This window comes from Carcharodon carcharias, chromosome 6 (assembly GCF_017639515.1).
Source record: "Carcharodon carcharias isolate sCarCar2 chromosome 6, sCarCar2.pri, whole genome shotgun sequence".
Classification (NCBI taxonomy): Eukaryota; Metazoa; Chordata; class Chondrichthyes; order Lamniformes; family Lamnidae; genus Carcharodon; species Carcharodon carcharias.
The window spans coordinates 145267232-145290256 of record NC_054472.1 but is presented as its reverse complement, the minus strand read 5'-3'; the positions used below and the strand labels follow the sequence as shown (position 1 = coordinate 145290256).

The 23025-nt window shown below is 46.5% G+C and overlaps 1 protein-coding gene across 2 annotated transcripts in view; it reads left to right on the top strand.

Annotated features, from left to right (window-relative positions):
• Window positions 1–23025, top strand: part of kif9 (kinesin family member 9) — a 192821-nt gene that overhangs the window by 161539 nt on the left and 8257 nt on the right. For both annotated transcript variants that reach the window (XM_041190665.1, XM_041190666.1), the window contains 2 exons: window positions 8261–8373; window positions 9904–10008. In XM_041190665.1, coding sequence (XP_041046599.1) covers window positions 8261–8373; window positions 9904–10008 — 218 coding nt within the window. The remainder of the gene's footprint in view (window positions 1–8260; window positions 8374–9903; window positions 10009–23025) is intronic.

Sequence of the window (23025 nt, the reverse complement as noted above, 5' to 3'; positions counted from 1 at the left end):
GATTCTTCCCTCACCCTATTTCAATTCCAGCGACGAAGCCCATCCCTCCTTGTGACTACAAAATCATAGGGCAGGATTTTCTGGTTGCCGGGCTGGCGCAACAGGCGGGCCGGGAGCAGCCTTGAAACAGACCACCACCTGCAATCGGACCCCATCCGCAATTTCATGCTGGCCACCCAATTAAGGCCCGCCCAGCTTGAAAGGCGGCTCTGCACTGGCCAAGAAGGACCGAGCAGGGGCGAGGGCCTGTCGGCCGCTGAGTCCAATGGTGACCCGGTAGCCACTTTAAAAGCAGCCCAGACAACCCCTGGAAGGCTGCCACGGAGGACGTCCTCTGAACCTTCACTATGGACCCGAGTGCGGCTGGACAAAGCCGGCAGGAGGGCAGGTCGGGTGGCACACGGCCCCCCACTTTTCTGATGAGTGCCTTGCTGGAGATGGCTGCCAGGAGGGACACCCTTGTCCCCAGGGCTGGGAGGGGGAGGCCACCACACCTCACCAAGGAGGCATGGGAAGAAGTGGCAGCAATGGTGAGCAGCCGTGACGTGGTGCGATGCTTCTGGATCCAGTGCCGGAAGCGTTTCAATGACCTGCTGCGCTTAGGAAGAATGATGTTGGCGTGGATCATTGTGCAGATGTGTTAAGGTCTGGCCATCCCCCCATGGACCTCAGGGGTGCTAGAGTCTGAGTGCCAACTGTTAATTACACTGGGAGTTGGCCAACAAGGTGAGCCCTGGTTGCTTGGACTGAGTCCCTTGTAGCACGAGGGCCATGACTTGGATATGCTCTGCCAGGTGCTCCTCAGCTGGAGTTGGCCAGGTTGCAATGGCACCACAGGTAAAAGTGGAGAAGTCAATGCTTTTTGATGTTTCAGAAGAAGACGGCCCACAACAAAATAGAAAGGTCACGAACTGGCGAAAACCCCGCTAGCCTCCTAGTCTTCTCAAGACATGAGCGAGATACCCTGGAGCTCAAGAGCCAGCACGACCCATGTGCAAGCGGGCATGGAGATGCGGGGATGCCAGACGAAGGTAAGAGTGGAGTGCACAGAGGTGAGAATTTCAGCTTGTGCAACCATTCTAGTATATTCTCTTCATTGATGTGAGCCTTGAACCTGGAGTCCTCATTGAACATTGGAAGATGATGGCACCGTGATGCAGATCTCCATTGTCTCACCAGGGTACTGGCATGCACAGTGACATTGTTATGACTTTAACTAATGACATATCCTTGTTCTCCCTTTTAGGTTTGCCAGCCGGAGTTCGTTTTCTTGACCCTGGAGGGCCACCCCTGACACTAGAAGACCACCAGGTGTCATTTGCTTTTATGTCACACTCACTCTCTGAAGCAGACACCAGCATAGATACCAGCATTAGAGCGGCAGCTAGTATCTCAGTGCACGTTGCAGGGCAATTCACAATCACTTGAGGTACAGGTGGAGGCAGAGAGTGCCCAGGGTGCCGGCAGCCGGAGGACTGCTGAGGACCAGGACGATGCTGAGTTGAAGGCTGATGATGAGCCTCTGGAGACATCCATTAGGAGGCGGATGCTGGATGTCCAGCAAGATGTGCAGGAGGATCTCGTGGATCTCCGCCAGGGTATGCATGCCATGGTCTCTGTTGTGGAGGAGACCATGTGGAGCATGAGCACTGCGTTGACTATCATGGCCGGGCATACTGCCTCCTCCATGGAGAGAGTGGCAACTCTCGTGGAGAGGCAGCTCCAGGGATAGAATGAGGGGTTCCTGGGATTGAGCTGGGACCTGCAAGCCCTCATAGAGGCACTGACCTCAGACGGTCAGTGTCAGTGTGGGAGATGGATGAGGCACTCAGTATCCAAGCTCGGTGCCAGTCCATCACTGGTGTGCAGGGAGCTCCAGAGTGACCTCATGTTGGCGCATGAGCTGCCTTTTGTCTCTGTGGGCTCCTCTCAGGGCGCTCTAGATGATGGCAACAGCTCCTCGACCCCTCCAGCAGTGGCTGCCAGTGGCATCTGATGAAGCTGCGGCAACTGAGGAGATGTCAGCCATGGCACTGGCCACTCCCTCCCAGGCGGGGCCAGCACAGGCTCCACTGGCCAGAAGACAACAGCCAAGGTCATCAAGGCCAACAGGACGGCAGATTCAGCAGGCTGTCTCCAATGCCAGTCAGTGAGGGGGCGCAACTAGACATAGCACTTGCAAATGTTAAAGGCTCCATGAGCACAAGAGAGACAGGTCACAGGTGATTTTATGTTCATTTTTGTTTACTTTATGTATACAGGTCTGATGTTGAACACCAGAAATGTTTCTGTTAAGATTTTTGAACTGTCAGAATGCCGTAAATTGTGTTTTTGTCGTCATGGCCTGAGTATGCTTGTATTTCATTGTTGCGGGGAACGTCAGCATCTAATGCTGAACGTAGGTCGCTCTGAACTTTATTGCACAGGCACTGAGTGTTCTTTGTATTCGAATGAAAGGGTCCTTTCAGACATCCGGGATGGAGGAGGCAGTCCTGGCATGCGTTTGAAGCCGATTTTGGTAGCCTAGCTGAAGGAGCATTGGATTAAGGCATTCCTGATGTCCCTGTCTCCCTGCAGGTTACCAAGGTCTGGCTCCATGCCCTCAGCGTTCTCCTTACCGTGCTCCCCTTTGGACTCACTACTGGATTCATCATTTGTGGCCTATGAAGCTGCATCTAGATCCTCTTCCTCTCTCCTTGCCAGTGTCAGATTGTGGAGAGCACAGCATCCAACCACAATCAGTGACACCCACTCTGGGGGGTATTGTAGTGCTACCCCTGAACAGTCCAGGCATCAGAAGCGCATCTTGAGAAGACCTATGGTCCTCTTTACCACCACCCTTGTGAAGGCATGACTTGTATTGTAACACTTCTCTGCCTCTGCCCTTGGGTGGCGGAGAGGTGCCATGAGCCACCTTTTCAAGGGATAGCCCTTGTTACCCAGCAGCCATCCACCCAGTCGGGCTGGAGCACTGAAGATCCTTGGCACCTGGGAGTGACTCAGAGAGTAAGCGCCATGGGAGTTGCCAGAGTACCTTGCACAGACTTGCAGAATCTGCATCCTGTGGTCACACATTATTTCAAGTTCATGGAGTGGAATCCCTTCCTCTCGACAAAGGTACCCAGCTGACCCGCTGGTGCCTTGATGGTCACATGTGCAGTCGATGGCACCCTGGACACGGGGGAGTCCAACAATCATTGCAAAGCCTCTGGCTTGCTCAGCCTGGCTGGTCTCATCCGTACAGTAAAGAATGAAGGTGAGTATCCGCCTGAACAGAGCTTCTGCCACCAGCTTGATGCAACAGTGGACAGCTGATTGGGAGACTCCACAAAGATCCCCCACTGACCCCTGGAAAGAACCGGAGGCATAGAAGTTGAGAGCCACTGTGACCTTCAAGCCACACAGTCAGAGCTGATCTCAGGCCCAATCCTCTGGCAAGTGGAGGTCGCGCTCCCCCCTGAGAGGTTGAGCCTCCTTTCGCATTGTACCTCAGACATATTGAGGTAGCTGCATCACTCTCTGTAAACCCTGGCAGCAGGATTGTGACATCTTCTGCAGCCCCTTCCGCCTTGGACTACCTGCTGGCCCTGCGCCCCTTGTGCCTGAGCCTCTCCTCCCACAGGTCCCTCCCCTGGAAGCTGCATTGGTACACATGGCCCCTCTTTGCCTCCAGCAGAGACCACAATCCCCGTTACCAGGGAGGGGAAGGTTGTCTGATACCTGGAAGGGTCCACACGGTCTGAATCCTCCAAGGACCTTGCAGACAGCAATGAGTCCTGAAATGAAGTCTGAAAGTGCTAAGAATGAAACCCCAAACAGAGATGAGGCTTCCAAGTACCAATAAGCAACCAACAGCAAACTATCTCTAAAAGTATCCTCACTACTCACACTGGCAATGCTGCTGACCCTTTTTATCCCGCCCTTGGATCAGGTTTCTGAAAATGTTGGCTGGCCGCTTGCCCATGTTGCCCGTGCAATGAGTTGGAAATCACATGGGCAACGGAAAATCTTAGTCAGTCGGACTCTTAAAGGCCTTAAGTGGCCGCTTAATTAATGGCCAGTGCTGTTCCGGCACACATGTGTGCCCGCCAAGTGAAATATTGCACAAGTGCACAATGACGTCAGGATGCTCACCCAATGTCATCACATGCAATTTTACACCCGATTGGGTCAGGTGCGAGCCCACCTGCGGGATGTAAAATTCTGCCATTAGTCGAGGACTGACACCCGATATTTCAGTGGGTAAATATCTACTGCAGTCCTCAGAGACCACAGAGGACTTACTTCTTCAATCAAAATCCACAAGGTGCTCCAAGTTCAAAGTAACTATGAGTACAAACAGGTGAGCTGGAATCCCAAAACATGAGACAACATGCTGAAAGTGAGCTGGTCGGCGGATGGTTGGAGGGGGCAGCTAAGAAACCTACTCGCAGCAGACATTGAGAGGATATTATTGCTAGGCTGCAAGTCACGAACCAAGACATTAAAGCTTCCAAAATGTACCATGCATGAGCAAGCACCGCATGGAAGTACTAAATTGATTCTTCGTTAGACAGCCAACCCACCAAAATTAACCAGGAATTTTCTTCCCTCCATATCTCTGAAGCACATAATATCAAAAGCTTTGTAGCCAAGCTCATTCTCCTTGTGGAAGTGAATGCATAACAGTTAAGCTGGTTATAGCTGTCAAAGCCCAAAATATTGGCACAGGCCTCCCATCTGGCAAAAATACCTGCACTAGATAGGAGATTCTACAAAGTCTTACTCCTGAAATGATGATAAACTGCTGAATTCTTCCACCATATACCAGAGTTGGGACCAGTCCCTGTCACATTAATACATTAAAAGGCTAAGAGCTCCAATGGCTGAACATTATACAAGGTCGGTCATCCTTAGTACAATACTCCCAAACCAAACTGAATTCACACAATTATACCTTCCAGTTGGCAGCAGCACAAACACATCAACCCTATCCCTGTTTCTGGATGCAAGAAAGACTTTCATTTTGTAGAAAGAAACTTATCCTGAGAAAATAAGAAATGGGAGCTAGAGTTGACCCTACTGCCCCTTGAGCCTGCTCAGTCATTCAGTAAAATCATTGCTGATCATAGACCGCATCTGCTCTGTCCCAATCGATCCCCATATCCCTCAATCCCAGAAGCTTCCACATTCCACAGCTGCAACATAACACTTGTTCTGCCATTGTTACTTATATTATTTAATTAATTTAATTTAATTACTTTCTTAATTAGCTTAGGGTAATTCCTATGTATGCTAAACTTATTTTGCTTATTAAATGCTACTACCACTGACAAATAAAAGTTACATGTTTCTTAACTGCACAGATATGTGTTTTAGATGTTTATTTTAATTATTTTATTTTAATTTTTAAGTTTTAGTTATTTTTATGTATAAATCTACCTTAACTCAAATGTCCTAAGTTGGCTATTAAACACTAACACTAAGCACTAAGAACAGACCTTAACCAAACAGCTGGCTTCTTCCCCTGTAGTAGAGCAAGAACCAATCCTGCAGGGTGAAAAAGTTAGAAAAAGCAAAGGAGCACCTCCCACCCCTCCTCACTGGAATCTCTCAACTCACCAAACTCCCAGCACTCTGTTGAGGTCGCACTGAAATGTCTGAATTTATATGCTCTGAAAATAAAGGCACTAACTGAGCCCAGATACGAAAGGATCAGTTCAAGCTAGTTTCCTTAATTAATTATCTACAGCTGCCCCCCAGTGGATAGCTTCTATCTCCCTGCTTAGGCCCCCGATGAGATTTAGAATTAAACAGTACTTGCAGTTAAATGTTAAATACAAATAATATTAGATTTTTAGAAAGAAGTTTAAGATTTCCTCAACTCACCACACTTCCAGTACTCCATTGAGGTGGCACTCCAGAGAGCACTATCCTTACTTGGAACTGTATCGCCATTCCTTCACCGTCACTGGGTTAAAATCCTGAAACTTCCTTCTTAGCATCTAATGCAGTACTATAGTTGTGCCTAGACCAGACATGTGCCAACAGTTCAAGAAGGTGGCTCACTATCACCTTCTCAAGGGCAATTACGGATAAGCAACAAATGTTAGTTTTATGAGCAATGCTGACATTCCATGGAAGAAAAGTCTTTGTAACAGCTATTAAATCAAATCTCTTTACCTCTATCTGCGTAATTCATCCACTGCTTCATGCATTCAGACAGCGCGTCTTACTTTAGCTTTTTATCATTTTCTCTTAATTTACCTTTTCCATTCATGCACCATTATCACTAAACTGTCTGTCCCTTTCTGTCACACCCTTTGATCCTTACCCAAATCGCTATACTGCATTGTTGGTTTAACTTTTCTCTTTAGATTTATAAATTTTCCTTCACCTGAATTCTCCCCCTCCCTATTTTTCATTTAAAACTCTGTTTACAACCCTTGTTACTTGATTTATCAGGACACTGGTCCCAGCCCAGTTTAAGTGGAACCCGTTCCAATGGAACAGTGCCCTCCCAGTCCAAGTTCATCTCCATCTGGGAGGACTTATCCTTAACCCTGGCACTAGGCAGTCTTCGGGACTCCAAGTTGCAGCTCTAAAGGACATATTTATTCCCCTACCACTATCGCTTCCCTTATTTGGTGGCCTCATGTACCATGTGCTGTAGTCAATTCTTCCATGTTTCATGCAGTCTTTGTTCTAATCCATACAGATAGCAAACACCTTGTACATATTGGGCAAGGTCAAAGGCTGAGGTTCCACCTTCACTGCATCCTGGTTCCCTATACCTGCCTGTCTCAGTCACATCTTCCAGTTCCTAACCACTGACCAAATCTAACTATTCCCTAACATAAAGGGTATGGTTGTCTCCTGACTCAAAGTGTCCTGATAACTCCCTTGTTCCTTGATGCATCATGATGTTTGCATTTCAGACCCCCATTCAACAAATCTGAGCCTAACTTCAAGTATAGACCCTTGCTGAAGATGTGATTACTCAGTATCACATTGGTTTTCACAATTCCGATGTGTTACGGTTGCACCACATGGATCCTGCCATTCCTAACTTTGCTTAATATATTAATTCAATAAGGCTTTTATTCTTTAAATAGTTTTAATTTTATTAACTAATTTGTTTATCTCGTTTTAAATTCTTGATTTAATAAAATATTAAAAAGTATTAAATTTATTTTCCCAGCTACTAGTTTAAACAACTTGCCTAGTGAGGGCATTTGATTTGTTTTTGCTCTCTTTCCCCCTCCTTTTATCATCAGCCGCTCATCTCACTTTCCCTGTGCTTTGGACTCCCATTCATTTTATCACCAATGCTCTTGGCCTCTAGTCCCACTCTCCTCAAACTTTTTTTTTCAATTTGTTCTCAGGATAACACGGGCAAAACAATAATTATTGCCCATTCCTAGATGCTCCAAGGGCATTAATTAAGAACCTGGAGTCATGTGTAGGCCTAACTAGGTGGAGGTGTCATGTTCCCTTCCCTGAAAGACAGTAATAACCCTGGGAGGGTGAGTGACAGTCCAACAGCTTTCATCATTATTTTTTCTGGTGCCAATTTCCTCTGGTTTGAGTTCATAGTCCCTGAGTTCCTAGCCCAGTACCATAGCCACTACATTCCCATAACTACTCCTGCCCCACCTGCCCTTATTCTTCTTTGCATTTGTGTATTATGCTGACTAGAAATGTACACACCACTCCAAGTGTGATCTGACCCTGCAGTATAAACTTTGGCATAACCTCAGTACTCTATTCTTATATCCTCACTGATTTCCACCTGTAATGAGGGACCAGGCTGACTAGAGATACCAAGGGCAACCAGGAAATGAATAGCAAGAGCTTCTATGATAAGAAGAGATAAGAATGGTGATGGCTGAAACAGTGAATGCCTCAGCTCCCAAGAGGAAGCAGTTTAGAAATACATTTTTAAATCTTAACCAGATGCTAAAATTGGTCAATGCCCTGGATTAGGGAGGGGAGAAATTAACTAGGGTTCTCAAGTCTAATCATTCCCCAGTGACCTGCACTGAAAGGAGTTCTGACTTTGGACATAGGTAGAGGGCGGGAGTTGGTTCATCTGTGATGTCCCCAGATTCAAAACGCTGTTGATGCTCAGTGACTCGGCTCAGAAATAAAGAATGTTAAAGTTAGCACAAAGGCAGGCTGATGCCCAACAAATCAACTCTCACAAATTGTTGAAAAGGGGAGAAAATTGGCAGTAGGATTTAAATGATGAATTTTATTATTATGTTTTCTTCTGGTACAGAGTTTAATATTTGGTACAATGAGTCTTTTCTCATTTCTGATGATGGTCGAAATGCATCACAAAAAGATAGCATCCGACCAGGATTGATACCGAATTCCAGAATACTATCTCTGGTAAGTATTTCAGGATTACTTACACCATATATGTATATCCTGCCTCCTCCTACTCTTGCTATAGTGTTAGCTTGGCCCAGCGAGAAGCATAGCCATTCAGCCTATCAAATCATGCTAATGCTTTTCCCCTCATGAGGCCCTAATGTAAATCCAATATGCTGCTTGCTTCCCATATCCTTCAATACACCACCTACTCTAATATCATTCTCCTGTTCACTCCATACCCTTTAATATTTTACCCAGTCTAATATCACTCTTGTTCACTCCCAGTATCCTTTATTATTCCACTTAATCTAACCCCACTCCTGCTCTCTTCCCATATCCTTTAATATCTTATGCAGTCTAATCCTACTGTTGTACTGTCTTCCTGTAATCTTTAATATACGTCACCCTCCTGCTCATTCTCCATACCCTTGAAAGTTGCATGAGGATGCAATACTTTGTGCATTGCAAAAGTTGTAATATGCTTTTCTGATGGGTCCAAGTACTGGAGTGTTTCACCTGCAACAACCACAAGCTAGTCAATAAAGTCAAGGATGAAGTAGTCAAGCTTAGTTAACAACAAGCCACAAGTCTCATTATTGGGGGGAGATGTTTATTTGAGTTCTAGAGGAAGAGGGTAAGTCTGTTAGAAAGAGGGCCAGAAGTCCTGGTTAAGTAGTGGGAAAGGAGCAGTCATCTGTGGTGCTCTTCAACTGTTTCTGTCCTTTGGAGAGAGATGACTTGGAGACTTAGAGGTAAGGATGGGACATACATGGGGGCAATCCAGCAACCTGTTAGGGAAGAAGAAAAAATAATATTAGGCGTTTACAGATAGAATTCTGTGAAAACCAGGCCCAGAACAATGAATGGGATGTTGCTTCCCTGATGCATGGTCAAACATTTGATACCTGGCTTGTCAGAATGCTAAAGAGAGCAAATGAAGAACCAATTGCTGTCTCCCACGTGGGAAGAAATAATATTAGTAGAAGTAGACCATGGGACATAAGGAAGGAAGTTTAAAATATATACTTTGTGTAGTAATTTCTGAAATAAAATGTTAGTGAAGATACAGAGGGAGTGTAATTTGGTCCTTAAGACTTTGATGTAAGGCATCAGGAGGTTGAACCTTCACACAGTGGAATGCCTTTTAAAGTAGGAGGAGCTTAAACAAACCGGATTTGAGCCATCTAAACAAAAGAGGAAGTAGGATGCATTGGCAGGCCAGAGAGATAGTATGATGGGGGAGTATTTAAATTAAATGCAGGGTGTAAATGAAAACCCATACAGATAGGAGCAAACCTTAAGGTATACCAGTAAAATCAAAAACCACTGTTTAATAAGTCTAAATCTGAGGTTGGGAGAAGAACAAAGGAAAATGTTAAAGCAAGTAGGAAATGTAAAAAAAAATGGCATTTGGTTTGTGAGAAACCTGCCACTATGCAGAGAAAAGGATGCCAATTCCTAGCACCTTCAGGTGCTGAGCAAAGAGCATTGCTGGGAAGGGCAACCTGCCCTGGTCTTATTTCTCTGTGCCTTCCATCCACCTAGGAAGAAGATGATAAAGAGAAGTTCCAACGTATCCAGGATGAAATCCTGATGGAAAATCCTGGTTCAGTCGCATTTTATAAAGCACGGATGAAGCTGAAACAGAGGGTAGGTGAAGGGCTGGACAGACAATGGGATGAGATCTCTGGGTTAATGCTCAGTAAGAGAAAAAAATGTTGGTGGGATGAGGGACAGACAATTCTTTATTTAAACATGTGGTTGGAGTACAGGTGACCAATAGTGTTGTCAGCACTGATTAAACGTATTCCTGGAGGTTTCATCACATGACGTCACCACACTTCAGCCACTAGTCAGCCAACACATCCATACTTTTGACCTACTGCCTTCCTATGCCAAATGGAAAACGAAAAGACAAATTACCCAATTGGATGATGCTTGAATGTCACCCAGATAGCCTTCCTTTTTTGCCATGTTCAGTATTTTTGTATCTGGTAAAGAGAAATATACAAATAAAATAACAAAAAAGCAATCTTTTTTAAAGTCCCAATGATTTTTCTCCAGGGTTGCATGCAGCAGCGTCCTAGAGATTGATCTTCAATCCCTGGAGACTCCAGGCCAATCCTGGGGGGTTGGCAACCCTACCAACTGACATACATTCAAGGGATGAGCGTATGAAAATAGCAACACGGCTTTGCAGATTGGTCATGTTCCACCTGCCTCTACATAGAACCTCAGCAGCAAAAGCATTATGCCTTTTCATTTTTTCCCCACCTAAACATTCTTTACTCTTTGTATCTGACAAATTGTCACCAAATTTTGAGATGTGGTCTCCAGCTCTTCTGCAAGAGTTGTTTAGATTGGCTGTGCAGAGTGATGTAAGTTCTGTCCAGATGTTTTTGCATTCCTCATTTAGGTTTTCCCAGGAGTGTGAGACATTCACAGCTTCCAGAACATGCCATTTAGGAAAATACTAAGAGAAAATTTAAGACAGCTTTTAAAAATTTTGGAGACAGGGTGATTTTCTGAAGTTGGAGAATCAGTGGCAAGAAATCAGGCCATGAATTTTAAGTTGTTGTCAAGTGAGTTTTTTCTTTTATTTCACGCTCAGGTTTTGGTGTTGCTGGCAAGGCTGGCATTTATTACCCATTTCTAAGGTGGTGATACAACTTCAGAGGGCAGTTAAAAGTCAATCACATCGAGGTGGGTGGCAGCCTTCCATTGTGTAAGACCTTGGTTTGCGCTGTGCTGGTCAGCTCTGTGTTAATCATTGTCTGTATAGCTCAGGAATCCCACTCTGGCATGCCATTCTCTGCCACGTTTGCTGCAGAGGAAGACAGTGTGCTGAGAAGGTGCATGATTCGCTGGCCTATCTTTCCTCTGGGCCCTCTTCTCGGCCAGCTGAGCTTTTCATTTTTGCTCACCCTTCCACTGCCCTTCCAAACAGTCAGCCTCAGCAACTGTCTCCCAGTTGTCAATGTCATATCTCATTTGCAGATGTCCTCGTAGTGTAGGTTGGGACTCCTAGGAGGTCGTAACTCAGTGGCCAGTTCACCATATAGAAGGTCGTTAGGTATACGGCCATCATCCACCCAATGAATGTGGCTGAGCCAGCTCAGAAATCGTTGGCTTAGCAATGAGTATATACTGATGTAATTAACATGCTCCATGACCTCTGAGTTGGAGACATCTTGCCAAGAGATGCTGAGGATAGGCCTAAAGCAGCAAAAGTAGAAACTGTTCAGCCCTTTCTCCTGCCTAGCATATGTTGTCCAGGTCTTACCAATGTAGAGGACGCAGGCTTGGTAGACTTTCAGTTTAGTGTTCCCGGTCAGGTTGCTGTTGTTCCACACTCTCTTACTTAGCTTGGACATAACATCTGCAGCTTTTGCTATGCAGGTACAACAGGTAATTATGAAAACTAATAGAATTTTATCACTTATTGTGAGGGGAACTGAATCCAAAAGTTATGCTTCAGTCACACAGGACATTGGTGAGACCACATCTGGAGTATTGTGTACAGTACTGGTTTCCTTATTTAGAAAGGATATAAATGCGTTCTGGATAAGCAAGGGTTATCAGGGGTAGGTGGGAATGTGGAGGTCAGGTCACAATCAGATCAACCGTGATCTCATTGAATGGTGGAGCAGGCTCGAAGGGCCGAGTGGCCTGCTCCTGCTTCTAATTCAAATGTTTGTATGTATGTTAATATCTCCAGGTCCACATTGTCAATGCTGAGAGATGATGCTTTGGCAACATCCTGGACCATAACATTTGTCTTCTTAATGCTGATAGTCACACCAAACTTTTTACAGGTGTGAGAGAATCTGTCCATTTGCCGCTGAAGGTATTCCTCAGTATGAAATGCTAGAACAGCACTGTTGGTGTAAAACAACTTTCTGATGAGTGCTCAGTGCACCTTTCTATTGGAATTTAGGCAAGCAAGACTGAATAGCTTTCCATCAGTTGTATGTAAATAGACACTCTGTAGTTGACCTAAAAGCACATTACAGCAGCAAAAAGAAGAATATGCCTAAGAGTGTCAGTGCCAGAACGCAACCTTCTTTGACCCCACTGCGGATCTCAAATTGTTCATATGTAACCTTGTTATAGCTGACCTTACCCGTCAAGTTGTCATGAAAAGAAGAGATTAATTTGAGCAGCTTCGGCGGGCAGCCAGTTTTCTCCAACAGCTTAAATAGGCCGCCTCTTAGACAGCGAGAGGACACATGGGAGTTTCACAGTTTGAAACAGTGAGAGGAGAGCTGGGAGTTTCACAGTTTGAAGCAGCGAGAGGAGAGCCGGAAGTTTCACAGTCTTGCAAGAGGAGAGCCAGGAATTTTACTGATTGAGGAAATTTCGAGGAGCGAGGCAGAGAGAGGAGCACCTTGATTTGAAAAACAGTGAACAATGATGTCACAGGAAAGTCGTAGGGTGGAATAGTCCCAGATTTGCACTAAGTGTGGTAGTGGGCAGGTACGACGTCAATGGCAGGTCTTCACACCGTATCGTCCCAAACCCACCACATTATTTATGCATTCCCAGGAAAAACACAGTTTCCATGGCGGGCGGGCTCTCATTTGCCTTCCCACCATCATGTCGCTGCTTCATCACGCCGGGTGCCATGTCTAAAGTCCAGCTGCGCACACCACTTCTCAGTGCTTGCAGCCCACAACTGCTACAGAGAAGATGTCCACAAAAGGCAAGAAGACTGTAGCCCCCAGTGTTAGCAACACATCGCCAGAATGCCTTTTGGGCGCCGTGGAGGCCCACTGCGATGTCCTCTACCCCCGCTCTAGACGCAGGATGAGCAGCAGCATCACTAACCAGGCTTGGAAGGTGGTGGCAGTGGTGGTCAGTGCCAATGCCCTTCAAAGGAGGACAGCCACCCAGTGCCGAAAGAGGATGATGCTCTCCTTCATTCCACCAGGGTAAGTCACTCTTCTTATCACCCTCAACTCACACACTCTCAAACACATCACACATCCACAGGGCCCTCACTGCCGGTTTAAGGGATATCACAATTCACTCTCTCACACTCACTGTCATTGTCCCCATCCCATCCATGGGACAGCTTATGGGACCCACACATGCCAGGCATACTTATCGCCTGGCCTGGCAAGCGTCCTGCTTACACTCTCTCCATCTGTATTCATGCAGGACAAGCTGGCACACAATTAGAGAGAGAGATCTCAGACAGTTGGTGGAATGCCTGAAATCAAGGTGCTCACGGACTTTGAAAACAGAGCCCTCCAACTGGCTGACGACGATCTGGATCATTCCTGTACTGATGGTGAGGTTGGCGGTGCTCTACCAAATGAGAGTCCAGCAGTGCAACATACATCAGACAACCATGCTGAGAATGATGTGCCCTGTTTTACATTAATGTCATGCATTAATTATCTCCCCTTGCTTCCACAGGCACATCTGGGAAGCAGATGATGGAGTCCATGACCCAGGACCTCCAATCAAGTGCTGAAGAAACCTCTGAAGAGGAATCTGGAGCCATCTTCCTCGAAGTCCTGTCACAGTGCTCACCCACACCCTTCACAAGTGCAGAGACACACACCTCGATGGTACCTAGCTTTAGAGTAGTCTCAGGATCACAATCTGGTGAGCACATCACACTGTCTGATCCGCAGCAGGTGATAGCAAGGACTTTCCAGTTGTCCCGCACTCGGAGGACTGCTGGAGGCCAGAAATTTGATGAGTCCGAGTCAGATGACGAGCCTCTGGACTCGGTCATGCCTTAGTTGCTGGAGCTGCAAATGTATGCTCGGAAACATCAGGAAGGCAGCATATCTGCTGCACTCCTCAGATTGCAAGGCCGAATGGAGGAGTCTGTCCGTCTTCACGCTGAGTTGATAGCATTGGCATGCCAATGCACCGAGGTCAACACTGGTAGGATGGCGGCTGTGAGGGAGACCTTGGTCTAGTACGTCGCTCCTGCACTGCTGCACAGGCTCAGATCCATCGGTGATGCCATAGTTGGCCTCCAACAGAGTGTATGCAAAAGGGATGCTGGGCAGCTCGATCTCTCTCCAGCTAACCCTTCTCTCAAGGAGTAGGCCAGAAGCACTCAGGCACCCATAGGGAGGAGGATCAGCAGGTGCACATCCTGGGGCCATCCACCCAAGTGACTCTGGGAGTGTCCGGCTCATCCGAATCCCCTCTTCCTGTGACCTCAGCAGCTTCAGCTCCACAGGCAGAGGAGTGTGCCACTATCACATAGCAGTACCTTAAAAGCAGGCTGGGGCCCTCCAAGTCTCGGCCCTCCAGAGGACGCCTGCCAAGGCCATCACAGACAAGGCGTTGCAGTCAGCAGGCTGCCTCCACCTCCACTGTGGATGTCCGAGGAGCACCAAGATATAGCAGCAGGGTTTGACAAGTTAAGAAGAATTAGTTGCACAGCCTGGGCATGGGTGTTAATAACTTGTACGTACTGTTCACTATTGTCAATAAACTCCCAAGAATGACCCCCTGCCTATGGCTCCTTGTTCTGATAAGCAATGTTCTTGTCACTCAGATGTCAATCCTTTTGCACAAGATAAAGGCAGGTGTCTCAGTCCAGGGCCTCTTCGCTGTGCTCTGTGCAGCCTTCAGACCAAAGTGATGGTGCAGCCTCATACTCGCCGGATGCATTACTGATGCCTGCACCTCAGTGGTGCTTGTCATTGCTGCCAGAACGTAGTGGGGAGATGCCACAGTGTTCCATCATTCTCTGTGTGCTCTCAGCACCTTTAAGGTGGAGCTGGCCCCCATCTCTTTAGCATTTGTGACCAGTGATGCTGTGCTCCTGAAGGGGTCAGGTGATGAAGATGGACAAAGGATCAGATGCTTCTAAAGTTTCAGACTGCATCTCTTTGATATGACCCTGATCTCAGAGCGCAATCTAGCTGCCCTCAGCCAGACAGAAGTCAGACATTCTCAGAGGCTGTATGAAGATATATGGAGTGTCCTCACTGCAAGCCATCATCATCCTCCTGCAATCGAGTGACTATTAGGGCTTCCACTGCGTCTTTATGACAGGAGCATTCTCGCAGCGAGTATTCCCACTGCCACAAGCCAGAACGGAATTAAACATTCACAGATGCAATGAGAGGATCTATGGAGTCACCTCACTGCATGTTGTCATCATACTCCACAAATCTAGCAGCTATGAGGGCCTCCTGAGCATGCCTGCCTCGTCTAGCCAGTATGAGGGCCTCATCCCCGTCATTGTCGCCTTCGAGGACCTCTTCACTCTCATCCCCATTGATGATCAGAGGACACCTCCCGCTCCTCTCAGTCAGCCCCCCTCCCCATTGGAATGCCTGGTTGTAAAGGGCGCAGCAGATGACACTGATGCGTGACATCCCCTGTGGACTGTATTGCAGGGCTCCACCAGACCGGTCCAGGCACCAGGATCTCATCTTCAGCATCCCGATGTTCTGCATAGAAATTGAGTGCCGCAGTCACTTTCACAGCCATTGGCAATGGATGCCTTCCATGTTCCCGTGGTGCCAAATCCTGCAGTAGCTGGCAGATGTGGCCAACCAGTTCCCTAGACATACGCAGTCTTTGACAGCACTGGTTCTCTGTCAGCAGCGGGAATGAAAGGTGGCATCTATAGTCCCTGGGTGTCGCTAGGTGCCGACCAAAGACGGTTTGCTGTGGCTCTTTGGTGGCATGTGCGGGAAACCCAGCTGCCCCTTTTCCTGAGGTTGCTGCTCCTGCCTCTGCACAGCCAAGAGCCTCAGTTGCATTCTCCTCCATAGGCCATTAGACACACAGCTAGTTCACCAGGCTCCATGATCCTGATAAAAACAAAAAAACTGCGGATGCTGGAAATCCAAAACAAAAACAGAATTACCTGGAAAAACTCAGCAGGTCTGGCAGCATCGGCGGAGAAGAAAAGAGTTGACGTTTCGAGTCCTCATGACCCTTCGACAGAACTTGAGTTCGAGTACAAGAAAGAGTTGAAATGTAAGCTGGTTTAAGGTGTGTGGGGGGGGGGGGGGGGCGGGAAGAGTGTGAAGTGGAGGGGGTTGGTGTGGTTGTAGGGACAAACAAGCAGTGATAGAAGCAGATCATCAAAAGATGTCAACAACAATAGAACAAAAGAACACATAGGTGTTAAAGTTGGTGATATTATCTAAACGAATGTGCTAATTAAGAATGGATGGTAGGGCACTCAAGGTATAGCTCCAGTGGGGGTGGGGAGAGCATAAAAGATTTTAAAATATTTAAAAATAATGGAAATAGGTGGGAAAAGAAAAATCTATATAATTTATTGGAAAAAAAAGGAAGGGGGAAACAGAAAGGGGGTGGGGATGGGGGAGGGAGCTCAAGACCTAAAGTTGTTGAATTCAATATTCAGTCCGGAAGGCTGTAAAGTGCCTAGTCGGAAGATGAGGTGTTGTTCCTCCAGTTTGCGTTGGGCTTCACTGGAACAATGCAGCAAGCCAAGGACAGACATGTGGGCAAGAGAGCAGGGTGGAGTGTTAAAATGGCAAGTGACAGGGAGGTTTGGGTCATTCTTGCGGACAGACCGCAGGTGTTCTGCAAAGCAGTCGCTCAGTTTATGTTTGGTCTCTCCAATGTAGAGGAGACCACATTGGGAGCAACGAATGCAGTAGACTAAGTTGGGGGAAATGCAAGTGAAATGCTGCTTCACTTGAAAGGAGTGTTTGGGCCCTTGGACGGTGAGGAGAGAGGAAGTGAAGGGGCAGGTGTTGCATCTTTTGCGTGGGCATGGGGTGGTGCCATAGGAGGGGGTTGAGGAGTAGGGGGTGATGGAGGAGTGGACCAGGGTGTTCCGGAGGGAGCGATCCCTACAGAATGCCGATAGGGGGGGTGAAGGGAAGATGTGTTTGGTGGTGGCATGATGCTGGAGTTGGTGGAAATGGCGGAGGATGATCCTTTGAATGCGGAGGCTGGTGGGGTGATAAGTGAGGACAAGGGGGACCCTATCATGTTTCTGGGAGGGAGGAGAAGGGGTGAGGGCGGATGCGCGGGAGATGGGCCGGACATGGTTGAGGGCCCTGTCAACGACTGTGGGTGGAAAACCTCGATTAAGGAAGAAGGAGGACATGTCAGAGGAACTGTTTTTGAAGGTAGCATCATCGGAACAGATGCGACGGAGGCGAAGGAACTGAGAGAATGGGATGGATTCCTTACAGGAAGCGGGGTGTGAGGAGCTGTAGTCGAGGTAGCTGCAGAGGAATGGTCACTTTCGACAGGTTTGCCTAATGTGTGGCCACTTTCCTGACCCACCCTACCTCCCACCCCGAAAGGCTTGGAGCACTTGGTGGCACCTCGATGCCTCTGCATTGCTTGAGTCGGCAGATAAGTTAGAAGCACAACTCCAATCATATCGACGTGGTTGCACCTGAACTGTCTCAGCTGCAGAGGAATGGTCACTTTCTACAGGTTTGCCTAATGTGTGGCCACTTTCCTGACCCACCCTACCTCCCACCCTGAATGCTTGCATGCTACATTCAGCGGCAGGGCTGCCCTTGCCCGCCCCCCACAATTTGCCTCAACAACAGGGCTGCCCTTGGCCCCACTCCCCCCCCCCACCAGCCCCCACCCCATCCCACAAGTTACCTCAGATGCAAGGCGGCCCTTGCCTCCCCTGCCACAAGCCACCTCAACGGCAGGGCTGCCCTTGCCAGCCCCTCCCCACCACAACATTCCTCAGGCTTGAAGTCCAACAGGCGACCCTGGCGAGCACTGCACATCGTTGCTGTGTACTCACCTCTGAGTTCCCCTCAATGTATAGGCCGCCAAGTGCACACCTTGTATCTGCTGCTGTGAAACACATCGATGTGCTTCCCTGGCAATATGGATGGACGATCCAGCGGGGCAGATGGTTCTGGCAGGCTGGCCTAATAATGATAGGCAGATGTATTACAATGAGGCTCCTGGCATCTGATGGCGAGAAACGTGGCCCACCATTGGTAGGCTGAGCAGACAATTGCCAACTGGTTTCACACCATCATGAAACCGATCACACCATATTGTCCGCTCACCCTAACGAACATGCCCAATGCCAGTGGGCATGGAAAATCCCAGCCATAAGGTGATTGGCTGGTGAATATTGCTACTTTGGGACTGAGTCTAAACAACTGGAAATTTTAAAAATGTTGAAAATATTAGTAACAGGTAACAATAGAGTAGCTGGTGAGTCTTTTGTCTTATTCTTAAGTAAGGTTTATTACCACTACTAAGGTGCTAAGTGTTGGTAGGGTTTATCAGTATCAGTAAGGTTTATTAATAGTAGTTACATTAGTATTGGTAAAGCTTTATTGGTATTGGTAAGGTTTGTTTCCAGTAACAAGGTTATCAGTCAATAAATAGAGAAGTGGCAGGGCTGCTCCAACCACGAGTTGTACAATGTGGGAAATCCAGGAGGCTTCCTGTGTTGTATAACGATATGTGCAGCAAGTATCAACAGCTGCAGCAGCTTGAGCTCCAGGTTTCCAAGCATGAGCACTAGCTGGCATCTCTGTGGTGCATCTGTGAGGTTGAGAGCTATTGGAAAGCATATCTATAGATGTGGCACCCCGCAGCTTACGAGTATGCAGGGAGAGATGGAATGGGTGACCACCAGACAGTCAAATAGGAACAGCCAGGTAGTACCAGAGTCCCCCAAGTGCATCCCACTCTCCAAGAGGTATCCAGTTTGAATACTGATGAGAGTGATCGTTCATCTGGGGAGTGCAGCCAGAGCCAACTCCATGGCACCACGGGTGGCTCAATTGCACAGGAGGATACAAGGAAGACTGGAAGAGCCATAGTGATGGGAGATTCAATAGTTAGGGGAGTAGATAGGCATTTCTGTGGCTGCAGACGTCAATCCAGGTTGGTGTTTTGCCTCCTTGGTGCCAGGGTCAAAGATGTCATAAATTGGCTGCAGAGCACCCTGAGCAGGAGAGTGAACAGCCGACAGTCATAATCCACATTGGTATCAATGACATAGGTAGAAAGAGGGATATGGTCCTGCAGTCTGAATTTTGGGAGATAGGTAGAAAATAGCATGCAGGACCTCAAAAGCAGTAATCTCTAGATTACTCCCAGTGCCATAAGCAACTGAGTACAGAAATAGGAGGATATGACAGATGAATGCATGGCTGGAAAGACTGTGTAGGAGTGAGAGCTTTAGATTCTTGGGACATTGGCTGTAGCTCTGGGGGAGATGGGACCTATGTGGACCAGACAGGTTGCACCTGAACAGAGCTGGGATGCAGTTCCTTGCAGTACACTTAGTGCTGTTGGGAGGATTTAAAGTTACTCAGCAGGAGTTTGGAAACCAGGAGATAAAATCAAAGAGGAGGACCAAGGTGCACAGGGAGAGATATATAGCATCAGAGTAGGGAATAATAAGCTAATGGGTGGGGGTCACAGTAAAGGAGAAAGTAATAGAATCTAAATCAGAGTGACTGTACAAGTATATGAATATATGGAATGTGGTAACTAAGATGTGTGAGTTACAGGCGCAGACTGACATGTGGAAATTTGATTTTGTGGCTATAACAGAAACCTGACTCAAAGAAGGGCAGGACTGGGTGTTAAATATTCCTGGATTCAAGGTGTTCAGGAAAGATGGGAAAGGAAGAAAAGAAGGAGAGGTGGCAATATTGATTAAGGAGAGCATTGTAGTACTGGAGAAAGAGGATGCCCCAGAGGGGTCAAGGACAGAACCTATTTCGCTAGAGCTAAGGAATGAACAAGAACAATTACATTGCTCAGTGTAGTCTACAGGCCACCAACTATTGGGAAGTATGTAGAGGAACAAGTTTGCAAGGAAATTACAGAGAAGTGCAAAAATTATAGAGCACCTTTTTTTTTCTTTATTTTTCCATGGAGCTAGGATTCACTGGCAAGGCAGCATTTGTTGCCACTCCCTAATTGCTCTTTATCTGAGTAGCTTTCTAGGTCATTTCAGAGGCAAAGTGTCAACTACACTGCTGTGCATCTGGAGTCACATGTAGGCCAGACCAGGTAAGGATAGCAGATTCCTTTCCCTAAAGGACATTAGTGAACCAGATGGGTTTTTATGACAATCAATGGTACTTGTCACAGTCACCATTACTGAGGCTAGCTTTATATTCCAAGTTTATTAATTGAATTCAAATTCCACCAACTACCATATCCCCAGAGCATTAGCCTGAACCTCCAGATGACTAGCCCAGTGATATTACCATTGTGCCACCATTTCCCAAGACTTATAATGGGGTACTTTAATTATCCCAATATAAACTGGGATATTAGTAGTTTAAAGGGCAGAGAGAGGAAAGAGTCCCTATTGTGTATTCAGGAAAATTTTCTTCATCAGTATGTTCCTAGTCCAATGAGAAAGGAGACACAGCTGGACCTAGTTCTTGGAAATGAAGTGGGCCAGGTAGATCAAGTATCAGTGGGAAAATATTTAGGGGACAATGATCATTGTATCCTGATATTTAGGCTAACTATGGAAAAGGACAAAGAACTGTTCAGAGTGAGAGAAATTAACTAGGGCAAAGCCAACTTCAATGGGGTAAGAACGGATCTGGGTCAAATAAATTGGAGTCAAAGGTTGGCAGGAAAAACAGTAGCTGATCAATGGGGTACCTTCAAAGAGGAGGTAATTTGGGTACAGTGAAGGTACATTCCCTGAAAAGGGAAAGGGAGGGCAAACAAATCCAGAGCTCCCTGGATGACAAAGGAGATCAAAATTAAGATAAGGAAGAAAAAGTGCACTTATGACAGGTGTCAGGTAGAAAATACAATTGAATACGAAGCTGAATATAGATGATTCAGAGAGGTGAAGAAGCAAAGAGGGAGAATGAAAAGAGACTTGAAGCTAACATAAAAGGGAATCCCAAAGTCTTCTATTTATACAAATAGTAAAAAGGTGGTAAAAGGAGGAGTAGGGCTAATTAGGAACCAAAAAAGGGATTTATAAAAGGAGGCAGAGAGCAGAGCTGAGGTATTAAATGAATACTTTGCATCTGTCTTACCAAGGAAGAAGATGCTACCCAGGCAATAGTAAAAGAGGAGGCAATTCAGACAATAGATGGGTTTAAAATTAAAAAAGAGAAAGTATTGGAGAGGTTAGCTGTACTTTGATAAGACATTAGGACTGAATGAGATGCACCCAAGGATACTGAGGGAAGTGAAAGTAGGAATTGCGGAGGCACTGGCCATAACTTTTCAGTTTTGCTTAGACTCAAGGATGGTCCCAGAGGATTGGAGAATTGCATTCAATGTATTCTCCCTCAGATTCTTCTTGTAATTAATGAGAGCGAAGCGCTTAGCTTCAATGACAGGTTCCACCACAGTGATGTGAGCCTTGAGCAAGTCAGCATTTTTCTGCTCTTGCTTCCCACATATTGAAAGAGCAGTACTGTAGATGATGTCTTGAAGTATTTTCCATTTCGCTTCTACACTCTGTCATGCCCAGTAAACACAGTATCACAGTACTTTTCCCGTGCAGAAGAAGGCCATTCGGTCTGTTGAGTCTGCACTGGCTCTCTGAAAGAGCATTCCACGTGGTCCTACTCCCCTGCCTTATCCCTGTAACCTTGCACACTCTCTCTCTTCAGGTAGTAATCCAATTCTCTTTTGAATACCTTGATTGAACCTGCCTCCAACACCCTTTCAGGTAGTTTGTTCCAGACTCCAACCACCCTCTGGGTGGAAAAAGTTTTCCTCATATCACATTTACTCCTTTTGCCAATTATTTTGAATCTGTGCCTTCTAATTGTTGATGTTCTCTTGAGTGGGAACAGTTTCTCACTATTCACCCTGTCCATACCCCTCAGGATCTTGAATTTCTCTATCAAGTCTCCTTACAGCCTTCTCTTCACCAAGGAAAAGAGTCCCAACCTCTCCAATCTATCCTTATAACTACAGTTCTTTATCGGTGGAATCATTCTTGTGAATCACCTTTGTACTCTCTCCAAAGCCTTCACATCATTTCTCAAGAATGGTGTCCAGAACTGGACAAAGTACTCCAGATGAGGCACAACTAGTGTCTTATACATTTTCAACATGACCTCCTTACTCTTGTACTAAATGCTCCTATTAATAAAGCCTAAGATACTATATGCTTTAACTGTTCTCTCAACATGCCCTGCCATCTTCAATGATCAATGTACGTATACACCAAGGTCTCTCTATTGCACCCCCTTTAGGGGCTCTCCCTTTATTTTATACTATCTCACCATACTTTTTCTTCCAAAATGAATCACCTTACACTTCTCTGCATTGAACTTCATCTGCCACTTGTCTGCCCAATCCACCTACGTGTCTATGTCCTTTTGAAGTTCAAGGCTACCTCCATTACAGTTGACAACATTTCCAATTTTTGTATCACCTGCAAATTTTGAAATCATGCCCTGCACACCACAGTCTAGGTCATTAATATATATCAGGAAGAGCAAGGGTCCCAATACTGACCCCTGGGGAGCTCCACTACAAATCTTCATCCAATCTGAAAAACAACCATTTATCACTACTCTCTGTTTCCTGTCACTCAGCCAATTTCGTATCCAAGTGCCTACTTTCCCTTTTATTCCATGGCCTAGAATTTTGCTCACAAGCCTGTTGTGTGGCACTGTATCAAATGCCTTTTGAAAATCTATATACACCACATCAACAGCATTCCCCTTATCAACCTTCTCTGTTACCTTCTCAAAAAAC